The 19,512-nt window shown below is 37.8% G+C and overlaps 1 protein-coding gene across 1 annotated transcript in view; it reads left to right on the top strand.

The window, feature by feature from the left end:
* Positions 1 to 2,587: 2,587 nt before the first annotated feature.
* The window catches only part of LOC116894312 (alcohol sulfotransferase), a 54,463-nt gene continuing 37,538 nt past the window's right edge, over positions 2,588 to 19,512 (top strand). Inside the window, exons 1-3 of the mRNA XM_032896008.1 lie at positions 2,588 to 2,773; positions 3,934 to 4,142; positions 11,385 to 11,511. Coding sequence (XP_032751899.1) covers positions 2,641 to 2,773; positions 3,934 to 4,142; positions 11,385 to 11,511 — 469 coding nt within the window. The 5' untranslated portion in view covers positions 2,588 to 2,640. The remainder of the gene's footprint in view (positions 2,774 to 3,933; positions 4,143 to 11,384; positions 11,512 to 19,512) is intronic.

Here is a 19,512-nt window from a genome sequence, read left to right as displayed (position 1 = left end):
AAAGTAGACTTCAGAGAGCCTAATAACCCTACTATAAATGGTATATTGGCTAAACAAAGTAGTGTCAGCTGAGAAATATCGAATATCTGAGATGTGCCTAAAGAAATGGTCAACATCCTTATCAAGGAAATGCAAATCAAAACAACCCTGGGATTCTACCTCTTGCCATTTAGAATGGCAAAGATCAAAAACTCAGGTGACAACAGATGCTCACGAGGATGTGAAGAAAAAGGATCACTCTTCATTGTTGGAGAAATTGCATACTGGTACAACCACCATTCTGGAAACATGTCTGAAGCTTCCTCAGAAAACTGGACACTGCAATACCTGAGGACCCAGATGTACCACTCCTGGGCATATTCCCAAAACTTGTTCCAACATATAAGAAGACACATAGACAACTATGTTCATAGCAGCCTTATTTATAATAGGCAGAAGCTGCAAAGAACAGAGATGCCCTTTAACAGGGAATGGATACAGAAAATCTGGTACATCTACACAGTGGAATACTATTCAGATATCAAAAACAATGACTTCATGAAATTCATAGGCAAATGGATGGAACTAGAAAATATCATGCTAAGTGTGGTAATCCAATCATAAAAAATGACACATGTTATATGCTTGCTGATAAGTGGATATTAGCCCCAAAGCTCGAATTACCCTGGATACAATCCACAGACCACATGAAGCTCAAGAAGAAGGACAAATAAAGTGCAGGTTCTGCTGTCCTTTTTCAAAGGGGAAATAGAAATATTCATAGGAGGACATATAGAGACAATATTTGGAGCAGAAACTGAAGGAATGTCCCTTCAAAACCTGCCCCAACTGGTGATCCAGTCCTTATATATACAGCCTCCAAAACTAGACAATATTAATGAGTCCAAGAAGTGCATGAATGATATAGTTCTCTCCCGAGAGACTCAGCCAGAGCATGACGTATACAAAGGCTAATGCAACAACAAAACATTGAACTGAGAACATGTTACCCACTGGAAAGGTTATAGAAAGGATTGAAGAAACTGAAGGGGCTTCAAACACCATAAGAACAACAATACCAGCCAACCAAATCTCCCAGGGACAGTACCACTATCCAAAGAGCACACATGAACAGACCCATGGTTACAGCTCCATATGTAGCAGACGATGCCATTTTGGGTACCAATGGGAGGAGAAGCGCTTGGTGCTGCCAGGGCTGGGCACTCCAACATAGGAGAAAATCAGAGCAGAATGTCTGGAAGGGAGGGTGGTTGAGGAGAGGAAACACCTTCATATAAGAAGTGTGGGGGGATGGGATTGTGGCTTATGGAAGGTAATCTGGGAAAGGAATAACATTTGAAATGTAAATAGTAAATATTCAATTAAAATATAATGAAATATTTTTAAAAAGAGGGAAGTTATGTCTTCTGTTGTAAATGTAGGCAACCACCTAGTGCTGGAAGTGAAAAAAACTCAAAAGGCTCACTGCTATCAGTTTCCTAAACAAGTATGATATCCAGCTCTTTTATAAATACCTGTTCTTATATGCACAGGTAATTATATTCCCTCACCCTTTTTAAAGACTATTCTTTTTACAACGTATGGAGATGCTTCCATATTCACAGTGGGCTAAAATGAAGGTAACAATTAACAGTAAGGTGCCTAACCCTAAACAGTACATCTTCAATACATCCTTTAAACCTAGGACTCAGGGAAAACATCACAGAGGAGAGTACAGAAGTCCTCCAGTGTCCTAAGATTCCTGCTGGTAGAATATGTCCCTCTTAGACAAAACAGAGAAAAAAAGACACATGAACTCTTAACAGTATAGTTACCCAAACAAACCAGCATAATAGCACTATTAGTCACATGAAAGAGATCAGGGAAAATTCTATATGGTTATACCCTAGAAGTAGAAATACATCATATCAATGACTGCTAAGAGATGTAGAATAAGCTGTGTTTGAAGATGAAATCCCACATTAATTTTCCAATCTCAACACATACCTCAGCATACAAGTCCAACTGAATGGACTCAGTAGGTTGACTATATATGTGTGCATATATATATATATATATATATATATAGATATAGATATATATAGATATATATAGATAGATAGATAGATAGATAGATAGATAGATAGATAGATAGATAGATAGCAAAAATATTAAAGAAGAGATCATAAGCATAGAAAGGGAGGGAGAGCTTTGCAGGGAAGAAAGGCAGCAAATATACTATGAGTTTCTCAAAAGGAACCACAATTTAAAAAAGTATTTGTCATGGAAGTTTCTATATAATATCTGTCAAGTTTCTGCATATTTAATGTCATTCTGAAAACTAAATTGTATTAGAAGACATTTTAAATTATCCTACATTTTTATGTCCTATTACTTCTTACTTAGTTTTTGTGTTGGGGTCATGAACCTGGGCTCACAAATGCTGCAGAATGTCCTTTATACGAGTTCAAATTGCTCAACACAGTAACCTTTGAACGTGTGTTACAATATTTATTTATTCCTACCAGTAGCTAGTCTCACAGCAGACTAGAGAATGTTAATGATTTATTTAACTGCACTATAACTCTTACCTCTCAGCATTTGCTACAAGCTGAAAAGGTGGCAAGAGCTGGAATCCTAACAGCACCTACACAGAGCTAGATGTTAGACTATACTTGTTTTGAAGGAATACTTTTTCCTGCCAATTTGGTTCCAAAGGAAACTTTGCAAAATGTTTGTAATAAGTTTGTGGTGAAAGAAGACGACTTGATCATATTGACTTACCCCAAGTCAGGTAAGGACCATCAGTAAGACTGATTCTGAATCGTATAAGGGAGGGTAGGGTTTTGATCTTCATTTATTTTGGGTGAGGAATGGAGTGCTCTATATATCCAATGTGTAAAATGATTTGTGGGAATGGAGATTTGTGTGTGTTCCACTCAGAGAAAGACTGCACATATGACCTATGTGAAGAGAAGTGATCAGCTATGTCACTAGAAGAGTGATAATATACCCTGAGTCAGAATCACGAATTTGTCTTTATATGTTTTAAAGAGATAGAAGAGTGAGAGTGATAAAAATAACTGGAAGAAAGAGTATTTAGAGATAAAGTGGTTGGGGTTTTAGCTCAGTGGTAGAGCACTTGCCTAGGAAGCTCAAGGCCCTGGGTTCGGTCCTCTGCTCCGAAAAAAAAAAAAAAGAAAGAAAGAAAGAAAGAGAAGAAATAAAGGACTGTATAAAGGAGATGTGGAGGAGAGAACAGCACCATGTAGAATTTCAATGGACCTTGTCAGGAATTGGAATCTGAAAACTCAAGAATTCAAAAAGTGACATTATAGCAGTTTGGGTAATGGATGTTTGCACTGTGGAAAAAGCACAGAACTTGAGTAAGTATTAGATGGCTGACATCAATATCACAGAGACACAGAAAATCTAAAAGCAGTGGGAATCCAGGAAAAGATAACCAGACAATAACAAATGAGCACATTAACACAAATGTGACTGTGTGTGGTAAAATATACACAAGGTAATTGATTCCCCTTAAAAAGAAGTACTCAGTCATACACTGCAACATTGTTGCATCTCAATGGCAATGAATTAAACTCAGACAGGTAGTCTTAGAAGACAGATGCTATGACTTCATCACTGTGAAATATCTGCAAAAGTCAAATTCACTCCACCAGAATGTCAAATGAAGGTGGCCCACAACTGGAGGAGATAATCCATTGACAATTTAGTGTTTACTGAGTATAGTGTCTCATTTTTTTAAAAAATGAAGTCTTGAAATTAATGTTGAGTGAATACTTTGTATTTACTCTATGTGAACATTGTGAACACAAGTCTGTGTTTCAAAATTGAAAGTGGGCAGCACTGTAAATTTTATGGGTATATATTCTACTTGAGGCTTTTTGGCATGTACTATTGAAATGAGTGTCACTTTTACTTTTCATTCAGGAACGAACTGGCTGATTGAGATTGTCTGCTTGATTCAGACCAAGGGAGATCCCAAGTGGATCCAATCTGTGCCCATCTGGGATCGCTCACCCTGGATAGAGACTGGTAAAGGATATGATCAATTAATCAAAATGGAAGGACCACGACTCATGACGTCCCATCTTCCCATGCATCTTTTCTCCAAGTCTCTCTTCAGTTCCAAGGCCAAGGTCAGTGTCCAATGGTTGAGATTTTCTTTAACTAATATTCTTTGAATTTATTTGACCCTGACAGGCATTGGAGCTCTTACAGAAATATGAAGGTGGGATTCTAATGCACTATGTGAAGCTGAAGTTTCCTCACCTCAGACTACATTAGAGTATCAAGATGTGGACCATTACACAGTGATCCTGGGCAGCTTTAAGGAATAAAGTGAAATATCACACTAGAACATTCAGAAAATACATATGTAGGCCACACAGAGTTCAAACTTTAGTGTACAGTGCAGTATTACTGTATTATTGTCACAAAAGTCAAAGAAGCAATTATAACATATACCCCAAACTCTGTGTGGATAAATCATTGGAGACACAGTTGTTCATAGGGGAAGCATCCTCACAAGTCATCAATGTTCAAAGGTCAGTTGTACACACACTGTCATGCAGTGTTTAGCTGACTACTGAGCTTAGTAGCCACAGTAATCCCTTATGAAAGTGAATGAGAATGACTAGAAGAAATACAAATATCCACATTCTGACATACCATAGCCCCTAAATAGTAAGAAAGTTCGGTTTTTTTTTTTTTTTTTTGTTTTTTTGTTTTTTGTTTTTTTTTTTTTTTTTTTTGGTAAGGACCTCCGCCATAGCATCTATAGTTAATTCTTGCTGAAACCAGAAAGATAAATTTAGAATGATCTCTCTTTAAAGTATCACAATGAATTTGTGACCATTTAAATATAAGCATGTGTCTTAACTGGATTTGGTAAAATTTGGCTAGGGAATTGAAGCTTAAAGAGATGATTTTTATAATAATTGGTACAAAATTATGAAGAATGATTAGTTTTATTTCTTTTATGTTTAAAATATAATAATGAAATATACTTACATACACCATTTCCAACTTTCCACTTCTCCTTCCAAAACCACTGATATATTCCCTCCTTTCTCTCTTTCAAATATTTGGCTTGTTTTTTAATTAATTCAGGTTGCATACACAGATACAAAGACACACACACACAGACACATACACACAGACACACACACACACACACACATCCACACACACACATATAGGTAGATAGATAGATAGATAGATAGATAGATAGATAGATAGATAGATAGATATGCACTCATATGCATATATATTCCTAAATATATTCCTACATAGATATATATCTACATTTTTAATTTTCCTTTTCTTTTACTGGATTTTTTTATTTACATTTCAAATGTTACCCTTTTGCTGGTTTTCACTCTGGAAAATCAACTCTCATTACCTCTTCTCCACTTATATGATAGGGCTCCTTCACCCACCCCTACAGTCCCTCCTCACACCCTTTCATAATATTCCGCTATATTGCAGCATTGAGCCTTCACCCACCCCTACAGTCCCTCCTCACACCCTTTCATAATATTCCGCTATATTGCAGCAAGGGCCTCTTCATCCCCTGATGCCTTCCCTACAAGGCCATCCTCTGACACATATGTGGCCAGAGTCATGGGTGGCTCCATATATACTCTCTGATTGGTGGTTTAGTCCGTGGGAACTGTTACCTGTCTGGTTGATTAATATTGTTGTTTTTCCTGTGTGATTGTCAATTCTTCCAGCTCCTTCAGTCCTTTCCCTAACTCCTCCTTTGGGGACTTATATTCTCATCCCAATGGTTGATTGTAAGCATCTGCTTCTGTATTTGTGAGGCTCTGGGAGAGCCTCTGAAGAGACAGGTATATCAGGCTCCTTTCAGCATGCACTTCTTGGCATCCACAATACTGTCTGGATTTCAAGACTGCATAGGGGATGGATCCCAATGTGGGGTAGTTTCTGGATAAATTTTATTTCAGTCTCTTCTCCACATGTCTTCCAGTGAGCATTCTGTTACCCCTTTGAAGAAGGACAGAAGCATCAGGACTTTGGTCTTCCTTCTTCTTGAGCTTCATGTGGTCATGAATTGCATCTTGGGTATTATGAATTTTGAGGTTAATATCCAGTTATCAGTGAGTACATATCATGTGCAGTTTTTTTTTTTTTGTGATTGAGCTACCTCACTCAGGATGATATTTTCTAATTCAAAACATTAGCCTGCTAATTTCATGAAGTCATTGTATTTAATAACTGAGTAGTAGTCCACAGTGTCAATGTACCACATTTTCTGTATCCATTCTTCTGTTGAAGAGCATCTGAGTTGTTTCCAGAAGAATGAGTCAATTTACTTTCTTCCATATGCTGACCTCCAGTTGAAGCAGCCCCATCTGTTGAAAATGCTTTCTTTTTCCCAATGAATCATTCTAACTCCTTTGTGAAAGATCAAGTGGCCACAGGTGTGTGAGTTTATTTCTGCTTCTCCAACTCCATTACATTTATCTACCTTACTGTCTCAGTACGAATACCATGCAGGTTTTATGTTTTATCACTATTTCTCTCTAATACAACTTGAAGTCAGGTATTCTGATTCCCCAAGAAGGTATTTTATTATTCATAATAGTTTTTGTTATTTTGGATATTTTGTTATTCCAAATGGATTGGCAAATTACTCTTTCTAACTCTGTGAAGAATTGAGTTGGAATTTTGTTGAAGATTGAATGAGATCTGTAGATTTATTTTAACAATATGGCCATTTTTACAATATTAATCATGCCAATCAATTAAGATGGGTGATTTGAAATCTCTTGAGGTCTTTTTGTTTCTTCAGAGACTTGGAGTTCTTGTCATAAAGATCTTTCCCTTGCTTGGTTAGAATCGCACTATGTTCTTTATGTTATTCGTGACTATTGTGAATGGTGTGGTTTCCCTAATTTCTTTCTCAAACTGTTATGCTTTGAGTATAAGGAGGCCACTGCCTTGTTTGAGTTAATTTTTTATCCAGACACTCTGCTGAAGTTGTTTATCAGGTTTAGGAGTTCTCTTGTGGAATTTTTGGAGTTACATAAGCATACACTCATATCATCTGTAAATAGTGATATTTTTACTTTTTCCTTTCAAATTTGTATTCCTTTGACCTCTTTTTTTGATGTTTAATTATTCTGACTAGGATTACAAATACTATATTGAGTATGTCGGTAGAGAGTAGGCAGACTTGTCTAGGTCTGATTTTAGTGTGATTGCTCCAAGTTTTCTCCATTTAGTTTGGTGCTTGCTACTAGTTTACTGTCTATTCCTTTTAATATGTTTATGCATCGTCCTTGAATTTTTGATCTTTCCCAGCCTTTTATCAGGAAGGGGTGCAGAATTTGGTCAAATGCATTCTCCACATTAAATAAGATGATCAAATATTTTTCTTTGAATTCATTTATAGTAAATTATGTTGATGGATTTCTGTATATTGAACCAACCCTACATCCCTAGGATGAAGCCTACTAGATCATGTTGAATGATCGCTTTGATCTGTAATTGGAATCGGTTTGCTAGAATTTTATTGATTATTTTTGCATTGATATTCATAAGGAAAGTTGGTCTGAAGGTCACTTTCTTTGTTGGGGTTTGTGTGGTTTAGATATAATTAATATTATGGCTTTATAGAACAAACTGGGAAGTGATCCTTCTATTTCTACTTTGTGGAATTCTTTGAAGAGTATTGGTGTTAGTTCTTCACTGAAGATCTGATAGAATTCTGCATTAAACCATTCTGGTCCTCAGCTTTATTTGGTTGGATGACTTTTAATGTTTAATTCTATTTCATTAGGGCTTATGGAACTGTTCAGATGGTTTATCTGATGCTGATTAACTTTAGTATTTGGTATTTGTGTATACACTTGTCCATTTCATCAAGATTTTCTGTTTTTTTTTTTAGTATATGCTTTTGTAGTAGTATCTGCTAATTTTTAATTGCCTCAGTTTTTGTTATGTCTCTAATTTCATTTCTGATTTTGTTAATTTAGATTCTTTCTCTGTGTCCTCTGGTAGTGTCATTTAGGGTTTACATATCTTGTTGATTTTCTTAAAGTAATATCTCCTGGTTTTGTTGCTTCTTTGTATATATCTTTTAATATCTACTTGTTTAATTTCAGCACTGATTTTGATTATGTTCTGCAGTATATTATATCCACTTATGTGCATTTGCTTCTTTTTGTTCTAGAGCTTTTATGTGTGCTTTTAAGTTGTTAGTGTGTGGTCTGTCCAGGTTTTTTGACACTGAGGGCTTTGAGTTTCCTTCTTGGCACTGTTTTGATTGTGTTTCAGAATTTTGGGTTTGTTGTGTCTTCAACTGCATGTAATTCTAAATAGTCATGAAATTAGTTCTTCCTTGAACAAATTACCATAGAGTAGACCGGTGTTGAGATATCATATATGGGCTGTGTTGTTTTTCTTGTGATTGAAAACTAGCCCTCGTGCATGGTTATCTCTTAGGATGCATGGGATTATTTCAAACTTCTTATATCTGTTGAAGCTTGTTTTGTGATCAGGTATATGTTCAATTTTGAAGAAGGCACTATGAGGTGTGGAGAATTCTCTTGTTTTAGGATGAAATATTCTATAAATATCTGTTAAATCCATTTGGTTCATGGCTTCTTTTAGTTTCCCTGTGTCTCAGTTTAGTTTCTGTTACCATAATCTGTCCATTGATGGGAGTGGGTTGTTGAAATATCCCACTATTATCGTGTAAGGTGCAATGTGTGCTTTGAGCTTTAATAAGGTTTCTTTCATCAATATAGGTCCCCTTGCATTTGAAGCATAAATATTCAATATTGAGTGGTTATCTGGATAATTTTTTTCTTTTACAAGTACTAACCTCCTTAACTTTCTTGAAAACTTTTGGTTCAAAGTCGATTTTATTTGATAATAGAATGTCTACTCCAGCTTCTTTCTTGGGACCATTTGCTCGAAAAAAAAATCAGTCTTTTACTCTGAGGTAGAGTCTGCTATTGTCACTGAGGTGTGTTTCCTATATGCAGCACAATGCTGGGTCCTTTGGTCATGTCCTGTCAGTCTATTTTTTTTTTATTGAGGAATTGAATCCATTGATGTTAAGATAAATTAAGGAAAATTGTTGCTTCCTGCTATTTGTTGTTACAGATGGAATTATGTTTGTGTGGCTATCTTATTTTGGGGTTGTTGAAAGAAGATTACTTTCTTGCTTTTTCTAATCTGTAGCTTCCTTCCTTGTGTTGGATTTTCCATCACTTATCCTTTGTAGAGGTGCATTTGGGGGAAGATTTTCTATAAATTTGTTTTTGTCATGGAATACCTTGGTTTCTCCATCTATATTAATTGATAGTTTTGCTGGATATAGTAGTCTGTGCTGACATTTTTGTTCTCCGAGGGTTTGAATGAACTCTGCTCAGGATCTTCTGACTTTTAGAACCACTTTTGAAAAGACTGGTGTAATTCTGATAGGTCTGCCTTATATGTCACTTGAATTTTTCCTTTTTATTTTTAATATTCTTTGTTTTGTGCTTATTGTCTTTTTATTATTATATGACAGGAGTTTCTTTTCTCTTCTGATCTTTTTGCAGTTTTGTATTCTTCTCGTAGGTTCATGGGTACCTCTCTCTTTAGGTTAGGGAAGTTTTTCTCTTTAATTTGGTTGAAGATATTTACCGGCCCTAAAAGTTGGTTCATTCTCCTCTATATCTATTAGACTTAGGATTGGTTTATTCATTTTTGTCTTGGATTTCCTAGATGTTTTGGTTTTTGGGTTTTTTTTGCATTTTCTATTTTCTTTGACTGTTATTCCAATGTTTTCTATGGTATCTTCTGCACCTGAGATTCTCCCTTCTATCTCTTACATTTCTGTTGGTGATGCTTGCTGATCTCTTGACTCCTCATCTCTTTCCTGTTTTCTTTCTTCAGGATTGTCTTTGTTCATGATTTTCTTATTGTTTCTATTTCCAGTTTTAGATCCTGGATGGTTTTGTTCAATCCCTTCACCTTTTTTGCTTTTGTGTTTTGTAATTCTTAAAGAGATTTTTGTGTTTCCTCTTTAAGGAATTTTTCCTGATTACCTGTGTTCTCCTGTATTTCCCTAAAGGAATTAATTATGCCCTTCTTAAAGTCCTCTATTATCACCATGAGATGTGGTTTTCAATCTGAAACTTCCTTTTCTGTTGTGATGATGTATCCAGGACTTACTGTAAAGGGAGTACTGAGTTCTAATGATGCCAGGTAGCCCTTGTTTCTGTTGCTTATGTTCTTGTAATTGTCTCTCACCATCTTGTTAACTTTAGTGCTACCTGCTGTTTCGGTCTCTGACTTGAGACTTTCCTTCCTGTGATTCTGGCTGTTTCATAACTCCTCAGAGTCCAGCTGTCTCTGTGATTTTGTGATTCTGTGATTCTGTGTTCATGTGATTCTGAGATCCTGGGTCTGTCAGAACTTTTGGGATTCAAGCTGCCTCAGAGATCCTAAAATCCTGGTGTGACCATGGTCATGAGGTCTTGTTTTGTCAGAGCTCCTGGGAGACAAGCTTTCTCTGTGTGATGCATAAATAAGTGAGGAGTCAGAGGCCTAGATTAGTTCCTGGCACAGGTATAAGCAAGAAAGAACCCGTGTCTCTGCCTGGGCAGGTTTATGTTTCCCTGGTTTCTGTGGTGGTCCCAATTTTACTGGCTGTTGGAAAATATTTTATTGTCTCAACTGTGATCTTGAGTGTGTCAAAACACTAATGTTCCTGGGTGGGTCCGATCTCCTTGTCATCGAGCTTCCTCATGATCCTGTGATCCTGGGCATTTCAGACTACGTAGGAATCAAGCTCCATCTGGGTTTTGTTGGAGTTGATGTAGATCCAGCACTCCAGGTATTCTCAAGTTGCAGGTTCAAAGTGGAAAGTGACTGTGTCCCTCACAAGGCAGGGATTCCTGCATCCTGGTATTCCTATGTATATATTTCTATATATATATATATATATATATATATACACACACACACACACACACACACACACACACACACATATATATATATATGTACATAAAATGATCTTTACAACTGTTCAATAACTCTGGTTTTGGTTTTATTTTTACATTATTAATAAACTACTCCTTTGTAGTTCCAGCTTTACAAATCAAGTAAAATTAGAAAAGGGGAATTACAAAAGTAATAAATGTTTTTAGAAACCAATGGATAGGGGTTGGGGATTTAACTCAGTGGTAGAGCGCTTGCCTAGCAAGCGCAAGGCCCTGGGTTCAGTCCCCAGCTCTGAAAAAAAGAAAAGAAAAAAAAAAAGAAACCAATGAATATTTGACTGATATTTTATAGAAATTATGCCAGTTAAAAGTGATCAGTGAATATTGACTTTCTCTTCCATATTTCGCTTTAAGGTGATCTATCTCATCAGAAATCCCAGAGATGCTCTTGTTTCTCGTTATTTTTTCATACGTAAGTTAAATATTGTGAAGAAGCCAGACTCACTGGGAACTTATATTGAATGGTTCCTCAAAGGAAATGGTGAGTATTCTGTGAAATGTAGGAGATGGGGGAAACTCAGAGATATTTATTTCTTAAATTAAATCATTTTATATCCCAATATCCAGCACCCCTCTCTTCTCAATGCCACCCAACAGCTCCTTTTCACATCTCGCTCTATTCTGAGAAGGGGTAGGTGCACCTAGGGTATCTTCTCATTATTGCACATCAAATCTGTGGAGGACTACGTGTATCCTCTCCCACTGTGGCCAAACAAGGTGACCTAGTTAGGAAAACAAGTTCTACAGACAAGAAACAGATTCAGAGACAGACCTGGCTCCAGTTGTTCAGGGACGTTTGTCAAGACCAACCTGCTATATAGGTACAGGGCCCCTAGGTCTAGCTCATGCAAATATTTATGGTTGGTGTTTCTGTCTCTGATAGTGCCCAAAAATCCAAGATAGTTGAAACATTTGGTGTTCCTCTGGAGTTCTCATTCTCTTTGGATCCCTCACTCCTTTCCCCAACATTCTCACAAGACTCCCAAAACTCTATCTAACGTTCAGCTGTGGGATACTATGTGTTTTATTCAGGTGCTAGGTGTGATATCTCAGAGTACAGATATTCTAGACTCTTGCCTGCAGTCATATCAGAGTATCTAATAATGCCAGGGATTGCTGTATCTCATGGTGTATCTCAATTCTGGACAGTCATAGATTGCCATTCTCACTGTCTCTGCAACAACTCTGTTCACGCACATCTTGTAAGTAGGGCACATTTGGGGACAAAGGTTTGTGATCAGATTACTATTTTTATCTCTCCATTGGAAGTCCTACCTGCTACAGGAATCCACAACTCAGATTCAATAATCCAACTGTTAAGAGTTTCAGATAGTCACATCTATGGATTAGGTGGGCCATAAACTGTCTATATAGCCAGGGATGACCTTGAAGCTAGGTGCTTCTTTCTGCTACCTCTTGATTTCTAGGACTGCAATCATCTACCATATACAGTATTTATTTAGTACTGGGTATCAATCCCAAAATTTTATGTGTGTCACCTAACTTGCCTACATATCTAGCTCATTAGTATCTTATGTATGCTCTATTTTTATCTGTACATGAACCAAATCTGTAGGCCCAAGCTCATTATTTCAAATGTTTCTATTCTTTCACACCACCAAAGAAAAGGGCACAGCCACAGCTGGCCCCATGACATCTAATTTCAGTACCATTTGCTTAGCTAGTCTTTCCAGATCTAACTTAGATAATGACATCAGTCATCATCTGAATAAGAAACCCTGCATATATTCTCCCATATCTGACCACTTGTTTCCCAGTCGGTGGTACTTTTACAGATAGTTTATGTGGCACAGCCTTGTAGGGGAAATATCCCATTCCAGGTGGGTTTTGAGAGGTTAAACCCTTTGGCCACTCTGCTGTATTTCCTGCTTGTACCTGAAGAAATAAAATCCCAGGATCCTGTTCCTGTAGCTCTGCCTGCAACAAACAAGCTATCTCTTCCTTTTTTATTATTTATTTTTATGGGATATTTTTACTTACATTTCAAATGTTATCCCCTTTCTGGGTTTCTGCTCCTAGAAATCTCCCCTTGCTTCAATGAGGATGCTCTCCCCCACACTCTGCAAGTCCCTCCCACCTCCCTGCCCTGACATTCCCCTACACTGGGGAATCAAGCCTTGACAGGACCAAGGACCTCTCCTTCCACTGATACCTCACAATTCCAGACTGGTACTATAGGTCAATCCATGTATATGTTTGGGACAGTTGTTTAGTCCCAGGAAGGTCTGTTGTTCTGGTTGGTTGATACTAATCATTTTATGGGGTTGTAAACTCCTTCAGTCCCTTCAGTTCTTTCTCTGCTTCCTCCATTGGAGACCCTGTTCTCAGTTAAATGGTTCACAGTGAGCATTTGCCTCTGAATTTGTCAGGCAACCTCTCTCTTCCTTAAGTTGCCTTGTACATGGTGTTGTATCACAGTAACAAAAAAATGCTGTTTTCTTTCTACTGTGGTTCTCATTTGTATATTTTCTTAATCATTTTGGAATGGTTTCTTATAAATCTTATACATTAGCCTGACCATCCACCATTTTGTTAAAGTGCATCTTTCAAAATATTGTAAATCCTAATGGCTTACTTGTCTCAAAAATATTTTCAGAGAAGGGGAAGAAAATTTTTTATCCTTTGTTTTTATTTAAAATTCCACAGAAATATATTAATTATATCTAATAAAGTTTATATTATTGATATTTCCATTCATGTGTTCAGGTATTTTGATAGCAATAATAGCCCACATCATAGCTCTTACATAATTCCCTAGCTTTTTCCTTCATGTTTTCTTAGTATTTACTGTGGGCTATAGATGTCTTATTTATGGTGAGCACAAAAGGGCACTTACTCTTAACACTTTGGCTAGATTTGAGTCTCTGAAATTACCACTGCCCACTGCAAGAAGCATCTTTTGATTAAACTGACAGTAGAGATATATAAGCAAAAAAAAAAGGCATGGCTATATAGAAGATAATTTGATGTTCATGTCATGTCCATTTAGATGAATAAGAATCACAGCTACAACCAGTGGAAGGGGAAGCCCTTGGTCCTGCCAAGACTGAACCCCCAGTGAACGTGATTGTTGGGGGAAGGGCGGTAATGGGGGGAGGATGGGGAGAGGAACACCATATAGAGTGGGAGGGGAGGGGTTAGGGGGATGTTGACCCAAAAAACTGGAGAGGGAATAGCAATCGAAATGTAAATAAGAAATACTCAAGTTAATAAAGATAAAAAAAAAAAGTGAAAGCATCCCCCATTCCAGAAACATGAATAGTTTCTAGGTACCCACTTCAGACTTATTTTTAGAAACTTATAAAAGTCTGGACACTCCTCCCCCACTCCTGCTCCCCTCCCCCTCCCCCCCAGTTTTGCTTTAGCAGATTCCAGCTTGTTACTTTTCACATCTTCCTGAAGGCATGCTCTATTTTATATGTGAGACAAAGCTCAAGATAATGGCCAGTCTTACCCGAGGCCTCATGGCTACTAAGCATTTTTTTCAGGGGCTTTATTTGCTCATTTGTTTGGATTTTTATCTGGACAGAGTGGGGGGAGGAGTGAAAGGGGGAGGGGGCAGGAGCCCCCCTTGAGTTAATATGATTCTAGGTCTCTCAAACATTTGTATGAGAAGATGAACTTGGATGTTTGCATTGTTTCCCCTGTTTTATACTCTTCTCGCATAAACCACAGGTGAGAGTTGTAGAGAAAAGGAGCTTTGGGCAAGTGCAAAGTGGTATTGTCCTGTTGCTACTGGAGCTGACTCTGAGAGCCAAGAAAATAGGACAGAGTAAAAAGCAAAGGACACTGTGGTTAGGACAAAACGGCAACCAACAGATTGGGAAAAGATCTTTACCAATCCTACAACAATAGAGAGGCCTTATATCCAAAATATACAAAGAACTCAAAAAGTTGGACCCAAGGGGAGACAAATAACCCTATTAAAAATGGGGTTCAGAGCTAAACAAAGAATTCACAGCTGAGGAATGCGAATGGCTGAGAAACACCTAAAGAAATGTTCAACATCTTAGTCATCAGGGAAATGCAAATCAAAACAACCCTGAGATTTCACCTCACACCAGTGAGAATGGCTAAGATCAAAACTCAGGTGACAGCAAATGCTGGCGAGGATGCGGAGAAAGAGGAACACTCCTCCATTGTTGGTGGGATTGCAGACTGGTACAACCATTCTGGAAATCAGTCTGGGAGGTTCCTCAGAAAATTGGACATTAAACTGCCTGAGGATCCAGCTATACCTCTCTTGGGCATATACCCAAAAGATGCCCCAACATATAAAAAAGACACGTGCTCCACTATGTTCATCGCAGCCTTATTTATAATAGCCAGAAGCTGGAAAGAACCCAGATGCCCTTCAACAGAGGAATGGATACAGAAAATGTGGTATATCTACACAATGGAATATTACTCAGCTATCAAAAACAACGAGTTTATGAAATTTGTAGGCAAATGGTTGGAACTGGAAAATATCATCCTGAGTGAGCTAACCTAATCACAGAAAGACATACATGGTATGCACTCATTGATAAGTGGCTATTAGCCCAAATGCCTGAATTACCCTAGATGCCTAGAACAAATGAAACTCAAGACGGATGATCAAAATGTGAATGCTTCACTCCTTCTTTAAAAGGGGAATAAGAATACCCTTGGCAGGGAAAGAGAGGCAAAGATTAAAACAGAGACTGAAGGAACATCCATTCAGAGCCTGCCCCACATGTGGCCCATATATATACAGCCACCCAATTAGACAAGATGGATGAAGCAAAGAAGTGCAGAAGTGTAGATCGCTCCTGAGAGACACAGCCAGAATACAGCAAATACAGAGGCGAATGTCAGCAGCAAACCTCTGAACTGAGAATAGGACCCCCGTTGAAGGAATCAGAGAAAGAACTGGAAGAGCTTGAAGGGGCTTGAGACCCTATATGTACAACAATGCCAAGCCACCAGAGCTTCCAGGACTAAGCCACTACCTAAAGACTATACATGGACTGACCCTGACTCTGACCTCATAGGTAGCAATGAATATCCTAGTAAGAGCACCAGTGGAAGGGGAAGCCCTGGGTCCTGCTAAGACTGAACCCCCAGTGAACTAGACCGTTGAGGGGAGGGTGGGGAGGGGAACACCACAAGGAAGGGAGGGGGGAGGGGATGTTTGCCGGAAACCGGAAAGGGAATAACACTCAAATGTATAAGAAATATTCAAGTTAATAAAAAAAAAAAAGAGAATTAAAAAAAAAAAAAAAAGCAAGTAAAATAAGTCCCAATGAAAACTTCCCCCTCAGAGGAAGGAAAGCAAATACTGAAATATTGCTTTTTCCTGCCTGCTTATAAAAGGGGAAATGTGCCTACTGTGAAAAAAAAAAAAGAATGACAACTACAAAATTACAGTCTATTTCCTCAACAACTTGGATATTTGACCATGTAGACTAGCTGTGAACTCTTCTCAATCACAATCAAGAAATGGCTATTTCCCTCATAAAACAATAGACATTATTGATCAGTGAGCATGTCTTGCAAGGCTAGTTGAAGTATAGGTCACAGTATCCACAGCTGAGTAATTGTTGAGGACAATTGTTGCTGTAAAATTATGTAAAATCGAATGCTGTCTTTTATGTCCACTAGGTCCAGCACCACAGTGCCCCAAGATAACAGATAGATATTGTAATCTCAGTCTGAAAAGCATCTACTCTGCTCTGCTCCATCCCATAGCACATTGAAAAAGGCCTCTCTCTGAGCCTTTCAATAATCTCTCTAACCATCTAGTTCCCAAGGAATCCTTCACCATGTGAGAAATATACATCCTAACTGCATGGCAGCCCAGTGTCTCTGTTGCCAGACATTCTCCCTACTCAAATCGCCACAAGATAAAACAGACAACACAATAACCTCTGATCGAACTGGTAAGATATAATTGCCCACTTAAACATACAAAGCCCTATACATATCTATCCCTTAAGAACATTTATAACAACATGTAAAGGTACAGAGTAGAATCTTAACATCTGCCTCCATGTTTTCTCAGCAGCTTTATGCCTTCCTGTTCCAGTCTCCTCTTTTCCCCTCAAACTTTTCTCGTGCCTATCCTTCCTTCTCATCTAATGATAGGCCTCGTTCTATCTAGTACCTGCCTTCACCTGCACAATGACATCATTTCACATTTTACCCATTTGTCTCATTTAAGACATTTAAGATATTTTCACTAATATATAAGCTGAGTACAACTATTATCATTTTATAATTAAAAGCATGAAATATATATAGCACTGAGTCCAACACTTTATTAGTTAAAGAGAACATTTAGTTATCCATTACAGCTAAAGAAAGGCTTAAAAATCTATGTTATATCCTGGCTAGCTTGTATACTATCGGATAACTATCTAATAAAACATGTATTCTCAGAGTTAAATAGACTGATAACTATGAGATTTTAATAAGTCTTCAACCATGTCAGAAATCTGAGAATGACCAAATATTTATAGATATGGGAATCTTAACAGGGCTTCCAGAACTGAGAGGTTGCACAGACAAATCTCCACTAGCACAGTCCTCTGTTAGCAATATGTGAGTGCAAGTCTTTAGCCTTCTGACCCCAAATCAACTGACAGACTCTTGACATTCAGAAACCACAAATGGTTGATAATTCTGGCTTGGTAGGGATTACCACTCAACAATATTCTGCATAAGGTGTCCCATTTTGAACAGTATTAGTCTGCAGATGAAACAGTTTCTGCGCAGTGGGTGCCTACCCACAAAGCATTGTCTCACGTGGAGGTTGAGATGCTCAATTTCTTCATTAAATCTGCCAAAGGGGAAATCTTAGGGGGAGATATGACTCAACAAAAGATAAATAACTTTAAATCTCATATTTTGTGGGTTCCTGACCATTTTAAAACCATCTATCTATATGAGGTAATCTGGACTGTTTTCCATTAATAATCTTATTTTCTTGAAAGTACTCTAACATACTTAGAGCCATGACTTTGCTATTTGGCCCTTAACTACCATGTGTAATCAATTCAGAAATTTGTACTGGCATCAATAGAAGGACTGGCTCTAAACCTTGTACTTTTAAAATGTTTAAGCAATAAATTCTATATCAAAGCAAAGATATGATTGTAGCTTAGTTACAAAATTAGATTATTACTGTACAACTCAAACTAGCTATTTCCTCACTGTTAAATTAAAATCATTTCTAAGGGTATTCCCCTTCACTATCCATCCCAATTCAAACCTGTCTGACATTCCCCTGCACTGGGATGTCCAGCCAGACCAACGGTTTCTCCTCTCATTATTGCCTGACAATGCCATCTTCTGTTACATATGTAGCTGGAGTGATTGGTCTGACAATGTGTAGTCTATGGGTAGTGGTTTAGCCTCTAGGAGCTCTGGATGGTTGGTATTGTTTTATTTATGGTGTTGAAATCCCCTTCAACTACTTCAATTCCTTCTCTAATAATGCCAAAGGAGAGCCAGTTCCCAATACAATGGTTTGCTGCTAGTACTAGCCTCTTTATTTGACATGCTCTGGCTGAGCCTCTAAGGAGACAGCTATACCAGTCTCCTGTAAGCATGCATTTCTTGATTTCAGTTTTGGTGACTGTATATAATTGGGCTGTATATCTGGGTGGGCCAGGCTATGAATAGCCATTCCTACAGACTCTCCTGCATACTTTTTCTCCATATCCCCTCCTATGAATATTTTTTGCTCCATCTTTTAAAAAGGACAGAATCATCCACTTTCCTGATCCTTGTTCTGGAGGTTCCTGTAGTCTGTGGTTGTATCCTGGGTAATTCGAACTGTTGGGCTAATATCTACTTATCAGTGAGGGAATAGCATGTGTGTATTTTGTGATTGGGTTTCCTCACTCAGTATGATATTGCCCAGTTCCATCCATTTGCTTATCAATTTTATAAAGTAATATTCTTTGACAGCTGAATAGTATTCCATTTTGTAGATGGACTACATTTTCTGTGTCCATTAATCTATTGATGGACATCTGGGTTCTTTCCAGCTTCTGGCAATAATAAATAAGGCAGTATGAATGTAGTGAAGCTGTGTCCCTGTTGTATGTTAGAGCAACATTTAGGTATGTGTCCAGGAGAGATATACCTGCATCCTCAGGTAGTGCAATGTCCAATATCCTGAGGAACCTCCAGACTGATTTCGAGAGTGGTTTTATCAGTTTGAAATACCACAAACAGTGAGGGAGTGTTCCTCTTTCTCCATGTCCTTGCCAGAATATGTTGTCTCATAAGCTTATGGTCTTGGCCATTATGAGTGGAGTGAGGTAAAATCTCAGGGTGGTTTTGATTTGCATTTCTCTGATGAATAAGGATTTTGAATGTTTCTTTAGGCACTTCTCAACCATTCACTATTCCTCAGCTGATAATTCATTGTTTAGCTCTGTATCCCATTTTAGTAGGGTTATTTGGCTCTTTGGAGTTTAACTTCTTGAGTTTT

The sequence above is a fragment of the Rattus rattus genome, chromosome 2 (genome assembly GCF_011064425.1).
Source record: "Rattus rattus isolate New Zealand chromosome 2, Rrattus_CSIRO_v1, whole genome shotgun sequence".
NCBI lineage: Eukaryota > Metazoa > Chordata > Mammalia > Rodentia > Muridae > Rattus > Rattus rattus.
This window is presented reverse-complemented; position numbering and strand designations above follow the sequence as displayed.